The sequence below is a fragment of the Triticum urartu genome, chromosome 2 (genome assembly GCF_003073215.2).
Source record: "Triticum urartu cultivar G1812 chromosome 2, Tu2.1, whole genome shotgun sequence".
Lineage (NCBI taxonomy): Eukaryota > Viridiplantae > Streptophyta > Magnoliopsida > Poales > Poaceae > Triticum > Triticum urartu.
Window position 1 is genome coordinate 711,826,020 of NC_053023.1, and position 19,158 is coordinate 711,845,177.

The 19,158-nt window shown below is 44.4% G+C and overlaps 1 protein-coding gene across 2 annotated transcripts; it reads left to right on the top strand.

Annotated features, from left to right (window-relative positions):
- Positions 1 to 4,617: 4,617 nt before the first annotated feature.
- On the top strand, positions 4,618 to 17,489 carry LOC125540018 (wall-associated receptor kinase 2-like). 2 transcript variants are annotated; one of them, XM_048703586.1, is made up of 5 exons: positions 4,618 to 5,923; positions 6,147 to 6,405; positions 7,661 to 7,752; positions 8,873 to 8,980; positions 15,877 to 17,489. In XM_048703586.1, the coding sequence occupies exons 1-5, from the start codon at positions 4,864 to 4,866 to the stop codon at positions 17,076 to 17,078; spliced, it is 2,721 nt and encodes a 906-aa protein (XP_048559543.1). In that variant the 5' UTR covers positions 4,618 to 4,863; the 3' UTR covers positions 17,079 to 17,489. The 2 variants fall into 2 exon arrangements, with proteins under 2 accessions (XP_048559543.1, XP_048559542.1); XM_048703585.1 differs by lacking the exons at positions 6,147 to 6,405; positions 7,661 to 7,752 and having other exon boundaries at positions 15,877 to 17,484.
- The last annotated feature ends 1,669 nt before the right edge of the window (positions 17,490 to 19,158 follow it).

The following is a 19,158-nucleotide window of genomic DNA, read 5'->3' on the forward strand; positions in this document are numbered from 1 at the left end:
ACTTATAACCAAGAAAGATGCATTTAACAGCCCTAGGCTCCAACTTTCCATTATCAACATGAGCATAAGCAGTGCAACCAAAAACTCTCAACTGCAAATAATCAGCAGGTGAACCAGACCATACCTCAATTGGAGTTTTCTTAGAGCAATAGATGGTGAACGGTTAATGAGATAACAAGTAGTGGAAGCGGCCTCAGCCCAAAAACGCCTATGCAAACCTGCATTGGACAACATGCAACGGGCTCTGGAAATAATGGTCCTGTTCATGCGCTCAGCAACACCGTTCTGTTGAGGAGTATAAGGAACGGTGTAGTGTCTGACGATGCCTTCAGACTTGCAATAATTCTTAAATTGCTTAGAACAGAATTCCATACCATTATCAGTGCGAAGTATTTTACCTTCTTTTCAGTTTGTCTCTCAATCATAATCTTCCACTCCTTAAATGCTGAGAATGCTTCATTTTTATGCTTCAAGAAATAAGGCCATACTTTTCTCGAATAATCATCAATAATAGTCAGCATGTAACTAGCACCACCTAGTGACTTCTTGCGAGATGGTACCCATAAATCAGAATGCACATAATCAAGAATACCTTCGGTTGTATGAGTCGAAGTGTTGAACTTCACCCTCTTGTGCTTGCCGAAGATACAATGCTCACAAAATTTTAATTTACCAGGTTCATATCCATCAAGAAGACCTCTCTTATTTAACTCTGCCAAACCAAGTTCACTCATATGTCCAAGACGCATATGCCAAAGGTTAGCAGCATCATAATCAGAATTCTTTGAAATAGCTGGAGTAGCGTTACCTGAAACGGTAGAACCTCGAAGGTAATAAAGACCATTGGTCGAACTTAAATCACCTTTCATCACAATAAGGGAACCTTTGGTGACTTTCAAAACACTATCTCCACCTGAATACTTGTATCCCTTTGCATCAAGGGCACTCATAGAAATAAGATTTCTCTTCATCTTTGGAATATACCGAACATCTGTCAAAGTTCTGATTATGCCATCAAACATCTTGATTCGAATAGAACCTATGCCTTCAATCTTGCATGGTGAATTATCAAAACCCAAAACGGAACCAGCAGAAGTAGTGGAATCAAAAGTATTAAACCAATCTCTATGCGGGCACATATGAAAAGTACATGCAGTATCAAGTACCCACTCATCATTGGTCTCAGCACATCCAGCAATAACGACAAGAGCATCATCGGAACTATCATCACGAGCAACGTTAGCAGAATTTTCACCTTGTTTGTTACCTTTCCTCTTTTCTTTATTCTGCAACTTGAAACACTCTGAGATGTCATGCCCGTCTCTCTTGCAATATCTGCAATATTTCTTGTCTCTGGATTGTGACCGGCCCCTGTAGCCGTTTTTACTTTTGCCTCTGTTTCCATTATTGGAGTTCTTCTCCTTTGTCCTGCCACGAACAGATAATCCCTCTGCTTGGGATGAACTTGAACCATCATGAGGCACCATTAATTTCATCTTTTCCTTAGAGTTCAAAGCTTCATAAACTTCATTAAGTGTGAGAGTATCACGACTGTATAATATGGTTTCTCTAAAATTGGTATAAGAACTTGGCAGTGAACAAAGTAACATTAAAGCAATATCTTCCTCTTCATACTTAACCTCCATTGCAGCTAGATCGGATATAATCTCCTTAAATTCTGAAATATGATTCAAAACATTACCTCCCTCGGGTAACCTGTGCAGGAATAATTTTTGCTTCAGATGCATCTTGCTGGTGAGATCTTTATTCATGCAAATCCCTTCCAGCTTTAACCATAGAGCGGCGGCAGTTTTCTCGCTCAAAACTTCCCGCAAAATATTATTATGCAAATGGAGTTGAATTTGTGACAAAGCCTTACAATCAATTCTTTTCTCCTCAGCAGTCCAGTTCTCAATTCGGTTCTTCCCAAAACTATTCAGTGCTACATCATAGTCGTCCTGTGCCAACAACGCCCGCATCTTGACTTGCCATAGGGTAAACCTTGTGTCACGATCCAACAGCGGAAGATCGTATTTCATGGATGCCATGAGTCGATAAATCTGTGTACACAAAGTAGTACAAGCCGGTAGAAAAATTCTTGACAGAATTTAATATGCGGAGCAAATAGAACAGAGTAAATAGCACCTGGTAGTATTAGGCAGTGGACGTAGCAATTGATCCACAACAAGTACTAGATGAGCCAACTTGCGATTTGACAACTAGTACTCCTGTAGCCTTCACGTGAGCAAGTAGCTAGTACTCCCTCCAGTCCTTTTTAGTTCGCATATAAGATTTGACTGAAGTCAAGCCTCGTAAAGTTTGACCAGTTTTGTAGAAAAAAGTGTTAACATTCACAATCTGAAATTAATACCACTAGATGTGTCATGACTTAAAGTTTCATATTATATAATTTTAGCATGGCAGATGTTGATATTTTTTTATGTAAATACAGTTAAATTTTATGAAGTTTGACTTTAGAGAATTTTAATATGCAGAGTAAAAAGATCGGAGGGAGTACTTCACCGTGTGATCCTTCGCCAGTAGCAGCAGTACGATCGATTAAAAGAGCGTGAGTAGTAGTAGCAGCAACAACGCGTAATCTCCTCGGTACTTGTAGCCCCTCGGCTGTTGGCTCTTCACGCGTGGACGCGTACGCACGCGATGGCAGCGTACGGCGCGGTGGAAAAAGAGCACCTGTCGAACTCGGCTTGGCGCAGTGGAAATCGATCCGAGGACGGATCGACGGATCGCCAGAAGACGCGTGCGGCGGCGCGCGCGACAGAACCCTAATCTTCTGTCTCAAACCCCGTATCTGCAACCTCACCTCTGTATACCACTTGTTAGATAATAACAAGAAATAAACGAGACAAAGAGAGCACACAGATTTTTACGTGGAAACCCATGCGGGAGAAAACCACGGACGCATGAAGGCGCAATCACTATGAGGAGTATTACAAGCACGAGACGACATGCCGTCTGAGGTGCGACTACATAGGGTATATAAGAGGGGCAACACATAGGAGTCCTTATAGAACAAGTAAACGAGTTGTACTCGTACGCGTCGACGCCAACGCAAAAGCCCACACCAGTTGTACTACGTCTAGTCCAACCCGGTACTAGAATTCGGATTACAATTTAGAGCTCTTTTACTGTACCCTGTCATCAATATGGGCGGTCTATTCTTGAAATTCAAGGGCGGTGATCGATCTATACTACTCAATTGGGCCAGTCCCGTCGCCAACAGTATCAGTGGCACTGGCCGCTTCGGGCACCGCGGTATACGTGCTATGAAGGTAATTTAGGGAGAGGAAAAAGATTAGCCCGTCTCGCCAACAAGCCAACCCGTTTTTTACACTTTTTCAGCACGGCCGCACAAACACGCCCATCGACTTGGATTCCGGCGGCCACCTCGTCGCCTCCCCGATTGTCGGCCGTGCTCGTGGATCAACGTTGTTACGCCGCTAGGCGCCAGCCAAGCTCGTGGTGTCACGCGCGCCGGCAAAGTCTTCCTCGACGAGGCCTCCTCCGGTCCTCCCCTTTCCTTTTGCGGCGGCCACCGTTGCATCTCGTCTTCGTCTTGGTCACATGATCGTGTACTGGCCGCTCGACAGTATACACAGTTGTCCGATCCCGACGAGCTCCCCTTCTTTGGCAGCCGCCGGCTACCAGGGAAATTAGATGTAGTGCCTATTTTAGAAGCTATCAATGGACGGACTCTATAGATCAACCAAAACACGACGTCTCCACCGACCAAGAGTTAAGTGATGAACCACCATGGTACCAAAGACATAGAAGTTGTGAAAATTTACGATCTGCACTCTAGTTTTTGGTGGGATGCGGCCTGTACTGACGGACGTGGACGTGCGTGAGAGGGCCGTGCGCGCCCCGGCGGAAGGCACAGCTGGAGGTACGAGGACGGCGAAGTGGACGAGCGCCCGGCAGTCGAGGTCAAGTGCACCGGCGGAGTGTGGTGGCAGGAGTGCGCCGGGATATGGGACGCGACGGCGAGTTCAACTACGGCTCAGGTAGTTGAACGAACAGAGCGACCGATTGCTGCAGGGCTGACGTTACAATGGAAAACAGAAAAATATGACTAGATTACCCTCATGAAATGAACGGCGGGATGATTGTATACTGCTCTCTCCCCTCTATAGCAGTAGAGGGTACCATAAAAATGCTCTACAATTTAACAGGTGGGGATCGGAATCACCGCTCAACGGTGAGCAACTCGTTAAAGGCTTGATATTTCCCGTGAATTGGAGATTGCAGTCACGAGTTCCTCTGGTTCGATTTTGAGTCCCCCACCGTGCAGGCGAGCTGTTGATGAAATGCTCAAGTGAGTTCCGGCCGAGCGGGGGCCGATGGCGGGGCCGGGCAGCATTGAGGTAATTTGCTTCCTTCTCTGTATTCGAAATTGCCATTGCCTGGTTGAGTGGAAACCTTGGGCGAGGCTGCTTCCACGAGGGCTTCAACCTGCCCAACACACCCCATCCACCGAACCCGGATGGCACGGTGTGACCACTGACCAACAGTACCCGAATCGGACACGAGTTTGAGTTTCCACACAAAACAGAAGCTTGTCACATCACTGATTATGCCACACTCGTTTCCCCTACCTTTCTTACCACGGCATAGACTTTTCCTTACCAAAGGATCTGTAGCATGAGGATTGTTCTAACTCAGCTACCAGACATGCAACATGCTTATATTGATTAGTCTATATCCGTGTACCTAGCCGGCGTTGAAGTCTACTGAGAAGACCAAAGGCAACTAGTGAGGTTGGTTCTTCTATATAGGAGGAGGTTAATTGCCATTTACCAGTACGAGTATCACCAAGGCTACGGCTAGCTAATTCCTTACAGCATGCTCAAGTTGCAGGAGAAGATGACCCTTCTCCTCCCCTCCGTTCCTTCCCCACAGCCACAGGCAAATCTCCTCATGCCGATGTTAATAGTACTGATGGCCCTTGAGCTCCTCGTGGCAACAGTCACCGCTGCCCCGTTAGCCTTGCCTGGCTGCCCGGAGGCCTGTGGCGGCGTCACCGTCCCCTACCCTTTTGGCTTCCGGCAAGGCTGCTTTCACAAGGGCTTCAACCTCACCTGCGACGAGACGGGCCATCAGCTGAAGCTGTTCCTGCATGACGACGTGGAAGTGGACGCCATCTCACTGGTGGGCGGCACGGTGCGTGTCCAGAGCAAGATCGTGAACGGCGAGTGGGACTACAGGAACGCGCCATACCAAGCGCTTAACCGAAACAGGAGCGTTCTGTCTGGGAAGCCCTATATTGGCTACGACGGCTCGTGGTCTGGCGGCCTAACGGTGTCGGCCGAGCACAACGTATTCGTGGCCATCGGATGCAACTTCATCGGCTACCTCGCTGCAGGCAGTGACCGGGGTTCCGTGTACGTCAGCGCATGCGCCACGCTGTGTGACTCAGATTATCCGCCACCCGGGGACACCTCGTGCTCGGGCGTCGGCTGCTGCCGGACGACCATCTCGCAGGGTTTGCCCGCGTACGGGGTGCAGCTCAAGGATTTGAACCAGACTGAAGCCGCGTACGCAGGCAAAGGCAAACCCGTTAGTTCACGCCTTTTGTCCGGGGCAGCCTTCATTGTCGATCGCGAGTGGTTTACCGGGATTAACGTAGGCGCCATGCAGAATAGCACTTTCGGTGATTTCGGAAGCTCGTATCGATCTCGTCGGAGCAGTCCCAAGGTGACCAGGGTACCCACCGTGCTGGAATGGTGGCTGGATGTAAAAAGCGACCGTGACTTGGTCGTGTTGGATCCCCATTCTGTATCAGGTTGGAGATGCATGAGCTTGAACAGCTCCGCTGCAAACATCGACGGTGGAGTGAACAAGGTAAGGTGCAACTGCTCGGATGGATACCAAGGCAACCCTTACATCATTCACGGATGCCAAGGTAACACCACTCTGCCGAGTGCCGACTCTCCTTTGTTCTCCCCCTTCCAATTTATTTTTTGCACCTACACTGTTCAAGAGATTTGCAACACAATAGTTTCACATACGGCAGTTCAGTCCATCTTACAAATTTCGAAAGGGATCGAAGATTAGTGGCCCTTGTGCTTTGAATTGAGTCCATGGGGTAAGTTGGGTGGGTTACCGAAACTATTGATACCGTTTAGATAGGGCGAGGCTGAGCAGCATTGAGGTCTCCTTTTTCTCTGGTCATAGAAACTCTGATTGCTTGGTTGGACTTGAACCACCGAAGCAGTTTGTGGCCATCTCCTTGCCCGGGATGGTACGGCAAGACCAATTGACCAACACAGCGATCGACCGATGCCTCCGGTCTGCGAAGGTCACTATAGGCATAGACAAGTTGGACATGAGTTTCCAAATAAAACACAAGATTGTCAGGCCACTGATTATGCCCAGGATGGCACGGTACGACCAAGTGACCGATGCCTCCAGTCCACAAACTGACAAACATCACTATAGCCTATTTTCTTTGAAACAACAGGCCTTCCCGAATTATTACTATAGCCTATAGGCATAGACAAGTTAGGCAACTAGATTTTCACATCTTCACTGGCTAACCATGCCACCTTCCTTTCATTAAACAAGAATAAGTAAAATGGTCAATGACTAGACATATTTTCCTTGTGCCAAAGATATACTCCGTACTAGCTAGTACTTACGTTTGCAAGATGATGTTGTTTTCCATTACCCCGTCCAGAAAAGCATACTTGTTGCAGTTGCAGGGCTGATGCTTCGGCTTATAGTGGACACATTAGCAGCTCTGGTTCCTACATTTCGGCTTCCAGCAAGGGTGCTTAAGCCTGGGGCTTAAACCACACGGACGATGAGATGATCCATGGAAGCTATTGCTGGCGTGGAAGTGGTTAACATATGCCTGGCCGATGGCACAAGTGTGGATTCCAGTCTGCTGGCCACAGGGCCCCTGATAGTCTCCACGGGGCACACCTGGTTTCTAGCTAGCCGTGAGATATGGAATGCAACATCATCGCTAGTGTCATACTCTGTCATTTGTGCTGCCAATGCCAGATGCCTGTCGCCGGACCAGGCACTTGATGGATACTCCCTCCGTTCGGAAAAGCTTGTCCCAAGCTTGTTCCTTAAATGGGTATATCTAACCCCTACATTCATTTGAGGGACAAGTTTTTTTGGACAGAGGGAGTAGAAAGGAAGCCCTGTGATGCATTTAGGCTGGGGCACCACTTAGGACCCGACTGAAAGTGAGTGATCTGGTTATGTAGGGGTTGTTAGGCCCACTTGCATGTACGCGTTACATGTCTATGTGGCTCTTTGTGTCTCACGTGTCCGCACTGGTACTATGCAAGGGGCATGGTTAGCTGCCTTTGTGGTCGACGCATGTGTGAAAGGAGGCAGCAGTGCAGCACTGATGGCTTTTGGTTTATGTTGCCACTATGGGTGTGGGGCGGGGGAGGCGGGAGCTACCGTGCTGCTTCCTTGTCGAAGGTAGGGGTCCATTGTGCCGCCTGCCTTGTGCTCTTCGGCACGATATCATCAACACCTCTAAAAACAGACACTAATAAAAAAAGGTCCCATGTGGCAAAGGGCGTGACGTCGTTAATATGCAATCATCTCTGCAAATGTACTCCATGTGTAACTTTTTTTTAGGGTCACGCCATGTGTAATTTGATCTATGCTGCTTTAGAGCCTGTTCAGATGTCAAACACCTTGACGAAACCCTCAAATCCAGCACCGTGTGCCGTGCACCGGCTTCTGTCAAGGAGTTCCACCCGTCCGGTTAGCACAAATCCAGCCGATCCTTTGTGCTAACAGGCTGGCTGGCCTGCCTGGAGAGAGCCCTTATGCCTAGTTGGAGAGAGGATAAGAGAGGTCAGGCCTCGGCCCCTCGCCCAGTTTGAAGGGAAACTATGGGCGGCCGAGATTCCTTCATGTCGCCTCATCCGGTGGCTGGTACTTCTCCCTTCACCTCCCTACATACCCTGTAGCATGCAGCGGCGATTCCTACCTACAGTTCCTGCAGCACGCAGCGGGGACGGCCAATGGTTGCCAGGCAGTGAGGCATCGCGGTCCCCGCGTCACCCCGAGCTGTGCCATGGCAGCGACTAGGCCCCTTATGTCGTTGGCGTGCTCCAGTTGGGACGGTGGGCGAACCAGGGTGACTATGTGGGGTTGGGTATCATTCAGGTGGCGGCTCAGCGGACACTGGGTGGCCTCGGTTGAGCGGGCGTGGGGGTGGGGTGGTGGCGCCGGCTGCGCTAGGGTAACGCAGGATGACGAGAGGAACAACATGAGGGAGAGGGTGGCATTCCATCGTAATTTAGTCTAAATCATACCGAGCCGTTCATTTTCCATTTATCGGTGGTAGTGGGGAGCAATTTTTGCCAACTCTGCATTTTTGAGGATTCTGGGGCGCAGGAAATTGCCAGCTTCTCCAACTTCTCGGAAATACACTACGACCAAACACTACTTCTCAGAGCTGGCTCCGCGAAGCTGAGTCATTCAGCCTGGCTCTACGTGCACTATTGGCACAGAGCGGAGTTGGAGGGCTTCCAATCAGGCCCTTAGTCACGTCGATATCGACTGACAGGGTTTCATTGATTTCTTATAGTAGTATCTTAGAATTAACTTTGAATTCAACTACTCCTCCGTCCTAAAACAAGTGACGTGGTTTAGTACAGTGGTTCCATTGCTTCCTGTAGGGAGTATTTCTTTTTCTCCTCCCTTCTATTTTATTGATTTTGTAATGTACCATGAATAGCCTTTGTGTTAATCTTATTGAGGCTTCAACTGCACTGTTGAAACTTACTTGATAAACATCATTACATTTTTTATTTACAACGTCACCCTGGTTTTGAGCTTTCCTTTTTTGTTTACGCCCTTTTCCTCTCCCTTCTAGATATCGATGAGTGCCAACAGCCAGTTTATCCATGCGTGCATGGGACCTGCATTAATATGCCGGGGACATACCGATGTGCAACAAAGAAACGTATCATCGGCCTCCCAGGTACAAATACAACTCATTTGCTTGGTACTCCCTCCGTCCTTTAAAGAGTGTACTTCCATCTTTCTTCGAAAGTCAAACTTTTTTGTATTTGACCGTGTTTATATAATAATACATCAACATTTATGCCATCAAATTAGTAGCATTAGAATCGTGATAAAATATACTTTCATCATATACCTATTTAATTTCACAAACTTTGATATATTTTTGCACAAACTTGGTCAAACTTTGAGATGGTTTGACTCTTCAACAAAGTTGGAAGTACACTCTTTAAAGGACGGAGGGAGTATAAGGAGTTTCTCAAATCCAAATTAATTTAAGTTTTAGCTCGTCTTAAGTCAAACTTGTTTAAGTTGACCAAGTCTATAGAAAAATGCACCAATATTTTTATGTTGTACTCCCTCTGTTCCAAAATAGATGACTCAACTGTGTATTAACTTCAGTACAAAGTTAGTACAAAGTTGGGTCATCTATTTTGGAACGGAGGGAGTAGATCTCAGTACACATTTGCGTATGCACGGTCAAACTTAAGTTTGACTTCAGACAAACATAAATCTTCAATTAATTTTGAACGGAGTAGTAGCTGTTAATTCGTTATATAGTGTACCAGTAGAACGGCGGCAGAAATACTTCTACTGCATCTTTTGGTTTTAAAATCAGTTTTTCTACTACTTGAACATTGAAATCATCAGTTGGTTGACCATTCAAAAAGAAAGAGAAAATGGAATAAATATAAATAAATAACAATGTTGTAGGAATAATCAATAACACCCCGGGTTCCTACTTAGCCCGAGAAGGCACACAATAAGTTGATTATCAAGGAACAACCAAGTGAACACAAGCCAATCCTTTGTCATGACTAGTAATCGTGCACGTACAATGCACGTCTTGTTAAATTTAATTTTTGGATATGCAAATCACGTCTTAACTATTATTACTTCCATCGTCCTCTCCTCTATCACCATGTTGCTCCACAACATATCGCACATCTTATCCTTGTCACATCCTTCATCGCTTCTTTTCTACTATCTCCGTTCTACTTCCTTCGTCTTATAATGTAAAACGTTTTTTTGACACTATGCACTCATCTTCAAGTGAAAATTCACCTCACACTTTGGACAAGTAGTGACCTAAAACATCTTATATTATTTGCTTACAGAGGGAGTACATAATATGAAAATATTGTAAGCGTACTATATAAATACACAGAGTATGTGAGGTAAACTCAACATTTAAAATAATCAAACTATACTTTATTAAGTTTCCCTAATTTTCCCCACCGGTGACATGCAAGCGATCCATCACATGAGCGTCGGTGATACCCCTCAGCAGCAGCGGTAGCTAGCCGAGAGGATAGCAGGCGACTGCCACGATGACGAGCGAGCATGAACATATGGCGTGATGTACTCCTCAATGACCCGCAACATCTCCTCGGCGCTGGTTCTCACGATCACCCAATAAAACTATAATGCACAAACCTTTTGTCTGTTTCAAGATAGATCTCATTTTGTCTATATGGATAACATAACTTCCATTTGCCCCTAGATGTCATCCACGTCAAGTCTTGAAGAACAAAAAAATAATACCAAGGTGACAAGAGTTGAAAAGAAAATATATCCACTTGTAGACTTATAGTAAGTAGATCATCACTTGTCACCTACATGACCAACCAAGCAATGGAATGTATGATAGTTTGGCGCAAACCAAATAATAAAAGGGTAGATAATCTTATTGAGTGTGCCTTCAGGTACCAACAATGTGGTTCCTTCTACACATCCACAGTACAAATCTATGCACAAAGTCTAGCTACAAACATTGTCCTAAAACATTCTTTATCAGCAACAAGAAAACGAATTAGCTGATTTCTCGCCCATTGTACTAACTTTGCTAAAAAATTGGTTCCTTAAAAAGAAAATTAGATGAAAGACCAGTTCAATACCGTCCTCTTCGTTTTGATGCAGAGGCCGGGGGCTGCCCTCCTTTCAAAAAAAAAATCCACCCTCTTGATCTAAGATCCAACAATATACTTCCAACAGAAAAGGATTATCCGATCTAGTATGTACAAGAAACTACTTTGTCCACTAATTCTAAAGATTTGAACGTTCGATGTTGAACAACATCAATACCAGTTAGCTTCAGATTAAAATTCTCAGCAAGAGCCATACAGTTGTATTGCACTGAACATTGAAAATTAAAAGCAACATCAAATGAAGAACACTACTCTATGGTGCATCCACATCAAATAAATATTTCAAATATTGGTGATATGGAAGATTAAGAAAGTGCGACATTCATCAGCAAGCCTAGAATATGTAAATATTAGTACCCTTTTTCTGTACCTATGGACGAGAGCAACCTCAAATCTTACCAATGCATTAAGGTCATCTTCCTGACAACAGAAACTAACCTGGCAAGCACAATTGTTAGGTGATGCCTCCAGGGCCAAATCATAGTTTCACTACTTCCCATAAGATTCCTAGTGAAGCAAGAAAAAAAAATGCTTTTCAGATCTGCTAGTTGCAGCCTCAAATCCTACGGACAAATCTGTTTATAGTAAACAAAATTTATGTCAACAAAAGAAAAGATTACCCGAAACAAATGTGCACCTGACTTAATCTCTCTCAACAGAACTGCAGTGCACATGTTTGTCTGTAGTAAATATCTTCCTTGCTGCATTTGTTTCAGTCTGGATCTCCTCGCTTCCAAAGGCACAAACAAGATTACTACATGTAAAAGTACTGCAAAAATAAGATTGATACAAGTTAATACAAGATTCTACTTTGCTTCATTGCGTTCTTTACAAAAACACTGTGGGCTGCCCCTTTTTTGGTGAGTGGACCAGGGTGCAAAATGAGATGCAATGAATATTTCATGTAATATGCTATTGGAAGTTAATAACATAGATTGGAAGTTAAGAACATAGCAAAGCAAAGCAAAGCTTGAAACAGTTCATGTAGGTGTGTTTATGTTTCCTACCAGTATATCAAGCAATACATTTGGCAAAATTATGCCTTGTACCATGACGACATCAGACAAAAGCTAATTAAATAGACCATATGAAAACTGCACCAAGTAACACATCGCTTGTCTTTTGCATCAACATCTGAAGGTTGCCATGCTACGAAAACCAACAACTTTGCCCATAAAATGCAAACCAATCTAAAATTGTGCCTTGCATGCACATTCTTCGGTAGAGCATTAACCATGTACTTCCTCCGTTCCTAAATATAAGTCCTTTTAGAGATTTCAATATGGACTACACACGGATGAATATAGACATATTTTAGAGTGTAGATACTCATTTTGCTCCGTATTAGTCTATATTGGAATATCTAAAAAGACTTACATTAAGGAACATAGGGAGTATCTCCATAAAAATCAAGCATGCCTGATGTAAGCAAAAAAGTCACTCATCTCATCTTTCGAAGTTATTAATAGCCACCTTCTCTTCCTTCAAATGCGCCTTCTGGGAGAAGCAATACACAAGAATGAATAGATACAAGTCAAGAACTGAATCAAGCATGCAAGAATATGAGGTCTGCGCAATAATAAAATTAACCTCACAACTAAATAAAAATACTAAAATCCCCACAAAGAAAAATCAAAATTGAATGTCCCGCAGGTACGATTAGGCCAATCACAAGAAGTAAATAAAATCAAAGAAGATGGGACGTCATACATGGCATAACTTGTTCAGTGTGCCATCAGCCTGGACGAAGATTCGAGAAGCATTTCCAACTATTTGATATCAGGCTTAATATTTAGTTGAAATTTCACAAGATCTCTCCATTATATGGTCACAGTCATCTTCCTACTTAAATTGACATGCAAACGAAAGATTAAAATGAGCTCAATAAATTCTGGGTATGAACATTAGAACTACCTATCAATCAGGATATACTTCAGTCATTGAATAATGCAAATATATCTATAATCAAGATAGTTCAGGTAGTTGTAGCACTTAGTTACGTCCCACTATTCAAGCATCCAGAAAAAACCTGAGAATAGCTAACCTTAACGACGATTGGCGGTGTAGCTCGAGTGGGATACATTTGAATAGCTAAGCTTAACGGCAATGTTAGACTTGGCTTCAATCAAAGAGTCTCTCAGGTTCTGGGCCAAAACCAAAGAGTCTCTCTTGGTCCTGCTCCGGAACCTACAAAAACACCATCAGAAAACTCTGTTAGAGCACGGCATGGCCACAGACTGAATAGGATAAGTACTAACAACATATGCTACTCTGTTTCTATAGAATGAAAAAACGAATAGTTCACCTTCAGTTTTAGCAGGGATCGACGAATTGGGGATGAACCAATGGACTGGAAACTAAAGTCCAACAGCCAAGATAGTACAGTAAGTTTTCAAACAGATTTATATCCAATGAAACTCGACAGAAACTCACAAAAACAGAGGACTAAACTGTGTCCACGGGTTATAAAGAAAATTTAGAAGGTGGGGAAAGATAATAGAAAACGAATTGCATCTTTAGAATTTTGAGGATCTCTGCATGCCGACGCCGCCACGGGCCACGACCTCATATCTGCGAACAAGATGCCCGTAGAGGAAATGGTTAAAATGCACACGTCGTCTGACATTTCACTGGAGCGCGACATCCAAAAAAAAGGCGAACTCCAGGGGAGGGGGAGGAATGGGAGGATGCGGACGTACTTGTGGCCGGCGAGGGAGATCTTCTCCTTGTTGAAGACGGCGATGGTGAACTCGACCAACGGCATGGCGGCGACCGCGCGGTGGCTCGCACACGCGCATGCGGGGTGTGATGTAGCCGTGGAGAAGGCGACGGAGGAGAATGAGCCGCCGCCGGCAGCTAGGGTTTTGGGATGGGCGAGGGTGGATGTCGCGGAGGAGGTGGGCTGTGGCGGTTGGAAGGAGCGTGCGCCGGCGGTCTCTCGTCGGGCATATGGCAGCCGCGAGGAGTGGTGCGTGCGATGGCGTGGTGAGGCGGGGAAGTGGCGGTTGTGGGAGACGGGGGCGCTGGAGGCGAGGAACGTGGGTGGGTGAGTGCGTCGGGACGTGTTTACCGCTAAAACATGTCTTGGTGGCTTGCTGTTAAACATGAAAAGAATCTGGGACATTTAATATGAGAATGTGTACGGTGCAGATTTGCTGGATCTCCGCCTCTTGTGCTTTTATAGGGGTAGTAGATTAAGAAGACAACAAATAAAAAATATATATATATGCAAAGTCAAATGGATAAAGGAGAGCAAAGAAGCCCATGTAAAGATTCAAGCCCACCATGGCAGAGGTACGAGAGTGATTGGTCCACTGTAGGGTTATGGACTTGCCTTCTCTCTGTCCCTCCCTTCCTCTCTCTCCCTTTGTCCACCATGGACCTATGAACCAAAGGTTATCTTTTTTGTCCTCCCCACCTACCATTTCAAGGGCAGCCTTGATAATTTCTCAAGTACCCCTAGCCTATATAAACTCCCATGGACATGTAGCTCATTAACTCTCACTTGAATAAACTTAAGGGGAGGGCATTAGAGAGCTTCAAGCCTTGCCGCAGGGTCGTCTCCAAAAATTCGGGGCCCCGGTGCAAAATGCAAATGATGCCCCACAATCTAAAAATTCTTATAATTGAAAATTTAATACAACTAAAGCATATTCACAGTTAAGTTATATTAACTTTAAATGTGTGTTCGTACAATATTATGAAATAGATCTAATACACCAACTATCTTCCCTAAAGAATTCATCCATGGAGCGATAAAAATTTAGCAATTTGTTAATTAACTCAAGAATTGATGCACATGCACACTATATTCACTAGTCATTCAATTATTGAACTGGAAAAATGACCTAAATAAATCCGGTTTGCTTGGGCGCACCTGATGGACATGGACTGATCTGTGATGCCTAAAATTAAATCTCCAAATCGATCTGGCCTAAGCCTGTGCGCTCGACCACCGAACTCCTCCTGCTTTTCTTGGCCACGTTGGCCCTTGCCGCAGCTTGTTTCCGTTCGAATTTGTTAAACGAATTATGCCATTTGCCCTGCCATCCTGCTCCTTGCGATTGCGCCACCACCAAGCAGATTCAATCAAGCCGTCGTACCTGGGAAGGCTAGCAACCAATCGTGTCGCATGATTTTGCTGACCTACAGGGAGTTTGGGAGAGGCTCGGTGCGATCGGTCGATCGGGAAGAAGCTCGGGCGATCAGACCAGGCCGGCAGGCCCAAAAGAGTGCAAAAAAACGAAATAGCCTAAAACGAGAAACATATATGGCCCAAAATTGGGGCCCCTTGGATTTGGGGGCCCTGTGCGGTCGCATCGCTCGCACATGGCCTTGGACGGCCGTGCCTCACCGTGGGAGCTCTAGAGTCATGTCTGTGGAATCTCGTTCACACAGACTGATGTGAAGAGAAGCTTGGAAAGGGCACCGAGGAGCCTGTCCGACTTGGGCCTGTGACCAAACCTCTCTCGACACCTTCTTAACATAGGACTAGTTGCGCTTCTTTGAGGCGACAAACATATTCAAAAAACATCGATGTGTTAATCTTGTCAGTCGTATGATGACCTTTGCCATAAGGGTGTTGTACACCCCCCTAATTAAATATTCATTGTGCTTGCCTTACCAACGACATCCATGGTAACTTGATTACAACCAGTTTGCTAAAGGCACCCCTAATCACACCTTCTTTTCACTACAACAACAAATAAACAAATGAAATAATGACTATTATGTGCTTCTTAAACTAGTAAACCATGTGATCACTCCTGAAATATATTTTTGTTACTTCCAATATGTTTGCTCTGATAAATATTGCAAAAAAACTCATTGACGTGGTATTGTTGAGCAGTTTCAAACTTTCAGTTCAAAATTTAAATGTGTGTGTGGCATATTATGTACTATCAAACCTCACTGCCATTCTCTGCAGGTTTAATTACCGCAATTGCAGTAACTGCTGGTTTTGGGTTACTGTTTTCACTTCTGGGTGCTGCCAAAATCACTAATAAACTCAAGCAACGAAGAGCCAAAAAGTTGAGACAAAAATTCTTCAAGAAAAATCATGGATTGCTTCTACAACAGTTAATCTCTTCAAACAACGATATAGCCAAAAGAACAAGGATTTTTAGCTTGGAAGAACTGGAGCAAGCGACCAACAATTTTGACCATAATCGCATCCTTGGTGGAGGTGGCCATGGCACGGTGTACAAAGGCATCTTATCTAATCAACGTATTGTGGCCATCAAGAAGGCCAAAATTATTGTACAAAGGGAAATCGACCAGTTCATCAACGAGGTTGTCATACTTTCACAGACAAACCATAGGAATGTGGTGAAGCTTTTTGGTTGTTGCCTCGAGACAGAAGTTCCTCTACTTGTTTACGAATTCATATCAAATGGAGCTCTTTCATTTCATCTCCATGGCCAAAGTGAGAACCCATTATCATGGAAAGATAGGTTGAGGATTGCACTGGAAACTGCAAGGGCCATTGCATATCTACACTCTGCTGCTTCAATATCAGTATACCACAGAGATATCAAATGTGCAAATATACTACTTACCGATACCTTGACATCAAAAGTATCCGATTTTGGAGCTTCAAGGTCTATTGCAATAGATGAGACAGGAATACTTACAGCTGTCCAAGGAACCTATGGTTACCTTGATCCTGAATACTACTACACTAGTCGACTCACGGAGAAAAGCGATGTTTACAGCTTTGGTGTCATCCTAGCAGAGCTACTGACAAGGGTGACACCAGTTTTTTCTTCTCATTCATCAGAAGGGACAAGCCTAGCATCACATTTTGTATCACATATAAGAGACAATCGATTCTCAGATATTCTAGATGCACAAATTGTTGAGGAGGGAGGGGCTGAAGATGCTGAGGTGGTTGCAAGACTCGCAGAAGCATGCTTAAGTTTAAAAGGTGAAGAAAGGCCTACAATGAGACAAGTGGAGACAATACTTGAAGATGTTCAGAACTCAAGAGTCAATCTTAGTTCTCAGATCACAAGAGTGAACCGAAATGCTACAAATGATCAGCCATACAAGCGAAGTAAAGGCGGAGAAGAAACTAGACTGTACAGCTTGGAAAAAGAGTTCATAGAGTCGTCTGAAATTCCAAGATGATTTTACTTACATGGTGAAGTGTTGCATTTGCTTTTATTAGTTTGGGTGCCAATTTGGAGCTATGAATTGTAGCATGCATATAGCGGTAACCCAGAGGTGAGCACAGGCTCATCGAGGGCGTAGTCCACCTTAGGCTTTTGTGCTACCGGTGCGTCCACAGTTCAAAACTCATGCAATATTTTTTTTAAACTTCTAAAAATAATTGAGTACATAGAGACAAGATACATGGACATCATCTTGGTGCATGTATGCGTGTTTACTGTACTGGATACATAAAACTGCAACTATATACTCTTTTGTATCATCTAGCAACCCAAGTTGAACCCATACACGTACACATACAAAAACTAGATATGTATCAGGATAATCATGCAATGTGAAAAAGAGAAGCAATATGATGATTTTGAGAGTGAATCTCCACGGTTGAGACTTTTGCATAACTACAGAGCACTACTGCTGCTACTACATGTTCCAACGGGACAAGATACATGTACTGTTACACAAGCTTCTACTATAAGGCTATAACTGAACTTTCGCACTGTGTATGAATAATCAAAGTCAATTTCCTCGGCATTCCCAAAATGAGTAGGGTATTCAGGACACTCCATTGGAGTCAAGGGAAGGTAGAGGTGGCGCTAAGCGTGCCGCAAGTACCTGTGCCGTCCATCTCCAAGCGGAGTCGGCTCGTCTGACAGACGGCAGAACTGCCATAATCGGTCGCTAATCAACATTTCAGTAAAACTAGGTTCAGTATAATTCTTGGTGGTAAGCTTCATCTAAAATTGGGTTCTGCTAGTATGTTCAGCAATGCAGTTGTGCATTGTGATTTTTATGTGTTGTAATGCAGACTTCTACGCTTAAAGACACTGAAGCCCCTCTACTCCGAAGATTTTTGTCGATCATTATCAAATGAAGTGTTCATGATTTAGACGGGGTGGTGAAGTCCATATAATAGCTGTGGTTCTTTGAAATACACTTGTGTCATGTGGCTTCAGTGTTTGGGCAGCCTTTTGAGTTCTAGAGTTGTACTGATAGTATTCGGAGAGCGTCCGTTCATTCTTTTGATCGGAAACGTGTCCTGATTGACCAGGAGTCAGTATACATCATTGGCCCCTTTTATTATGAAAGCAGTATTCTTCAGGTGGTTGAATGAGACTAGCCTGAAAATGGAGCAGGTGCATTACGTTACGCAGCTGCCAAGTACCATGGCCTTGTACAGTTTGGTCGTTCCTCCATGACTGGGTGCTCGATCTATCGATGCAGCGGCGCTCGGCAAAGATGTTATCACTCCCTTTTGTCGCTGAGAAGTACTCTAGGTCTGGATAGCCTCATCATGGCTTCCCTGTTTTGTCGCTGAGAAGTACTGCAGAAAAACCAGTGTGCCTTCCCTGTTTTGTTTGTTCAATGTCTGAACCAGCAACTTTCGCCTTTTCTATTTGTCTGAACATAGGCGCACAGTGCCTGTTCTGTTTGTTAAGTATGCACTTTCGCCTTTTCAGTTATAAACGTCCGAACCGCGACACAGGTGCACGTCGGCAGCTCCACGGTAACGCAACGGCAGCAGCCGGCCACGTTTCGCCCGGCGTGCCTCCGTTTTTGGCTCGAGAAGGTAGTTCGTTGTTTAGAGGGTGTTTGTTTTTAAAAATTTATTGGTTTAGAAATTTAAAAAAGTCCAGTTCCATCTAAACCAAACAGGAGGGACTTATAGGGACTTAAAGTGGGCATTTGGGACTTATGAAATAAGACTCTCAAGGACAGTCTTATAGAGACTTATAGTTGTAATATGCTCTTATAGGGACTTATAAGTCCCAAAAACCAAACATGTAGGGACTTTTTAGGAACTTGAGACTTAATAAGTTGGGTAAAAAAATTTATAGGACTTATGAATCAAACAGGGCCTTAGTACCTGTAAAAAAAAAATTACGGTGCAATATTGTGGTTGGCTTAATGATTTTCTCATCTCGCTGTTTTGCGGCCAAACCTGCAGCTCCGTTGGACGAGTTTTTTTTTTCGAGAGATCTCCGTTGGAATTTTTTTTTTGAGAAAGGGAATCTCGTTTAATAAGCTAGGCAAAAGCCCA

What these genes read in the sequence shown, in the direction of transcription:
- LOC125540018 (XM_048703586.1), top strand. Translation starts at nt 4,864, where the DNA reads ATGCTCAAGTTGCAGGAGAAGATGACCCTTCTCCTCCCCTCCGTTCCT. An exon ending in ATTATGCCCAGGATGGCACG is followed by an intron (nt 6,406 to 7,660) that starts GTACGACCAAGT and finishes ATGCTGCTTTAG; the next exon opens with AGCCTGTTCAGATGTCAAAC. An exon ending in ACGTATCATCGGCCTCCCAG is followed by an intron (nt 8,981 to 15,876) that starts GTACAAATACAA and finishes CATTCTCTGCAG; the next exon opens with GTTTAATTACCGCAATTGCA.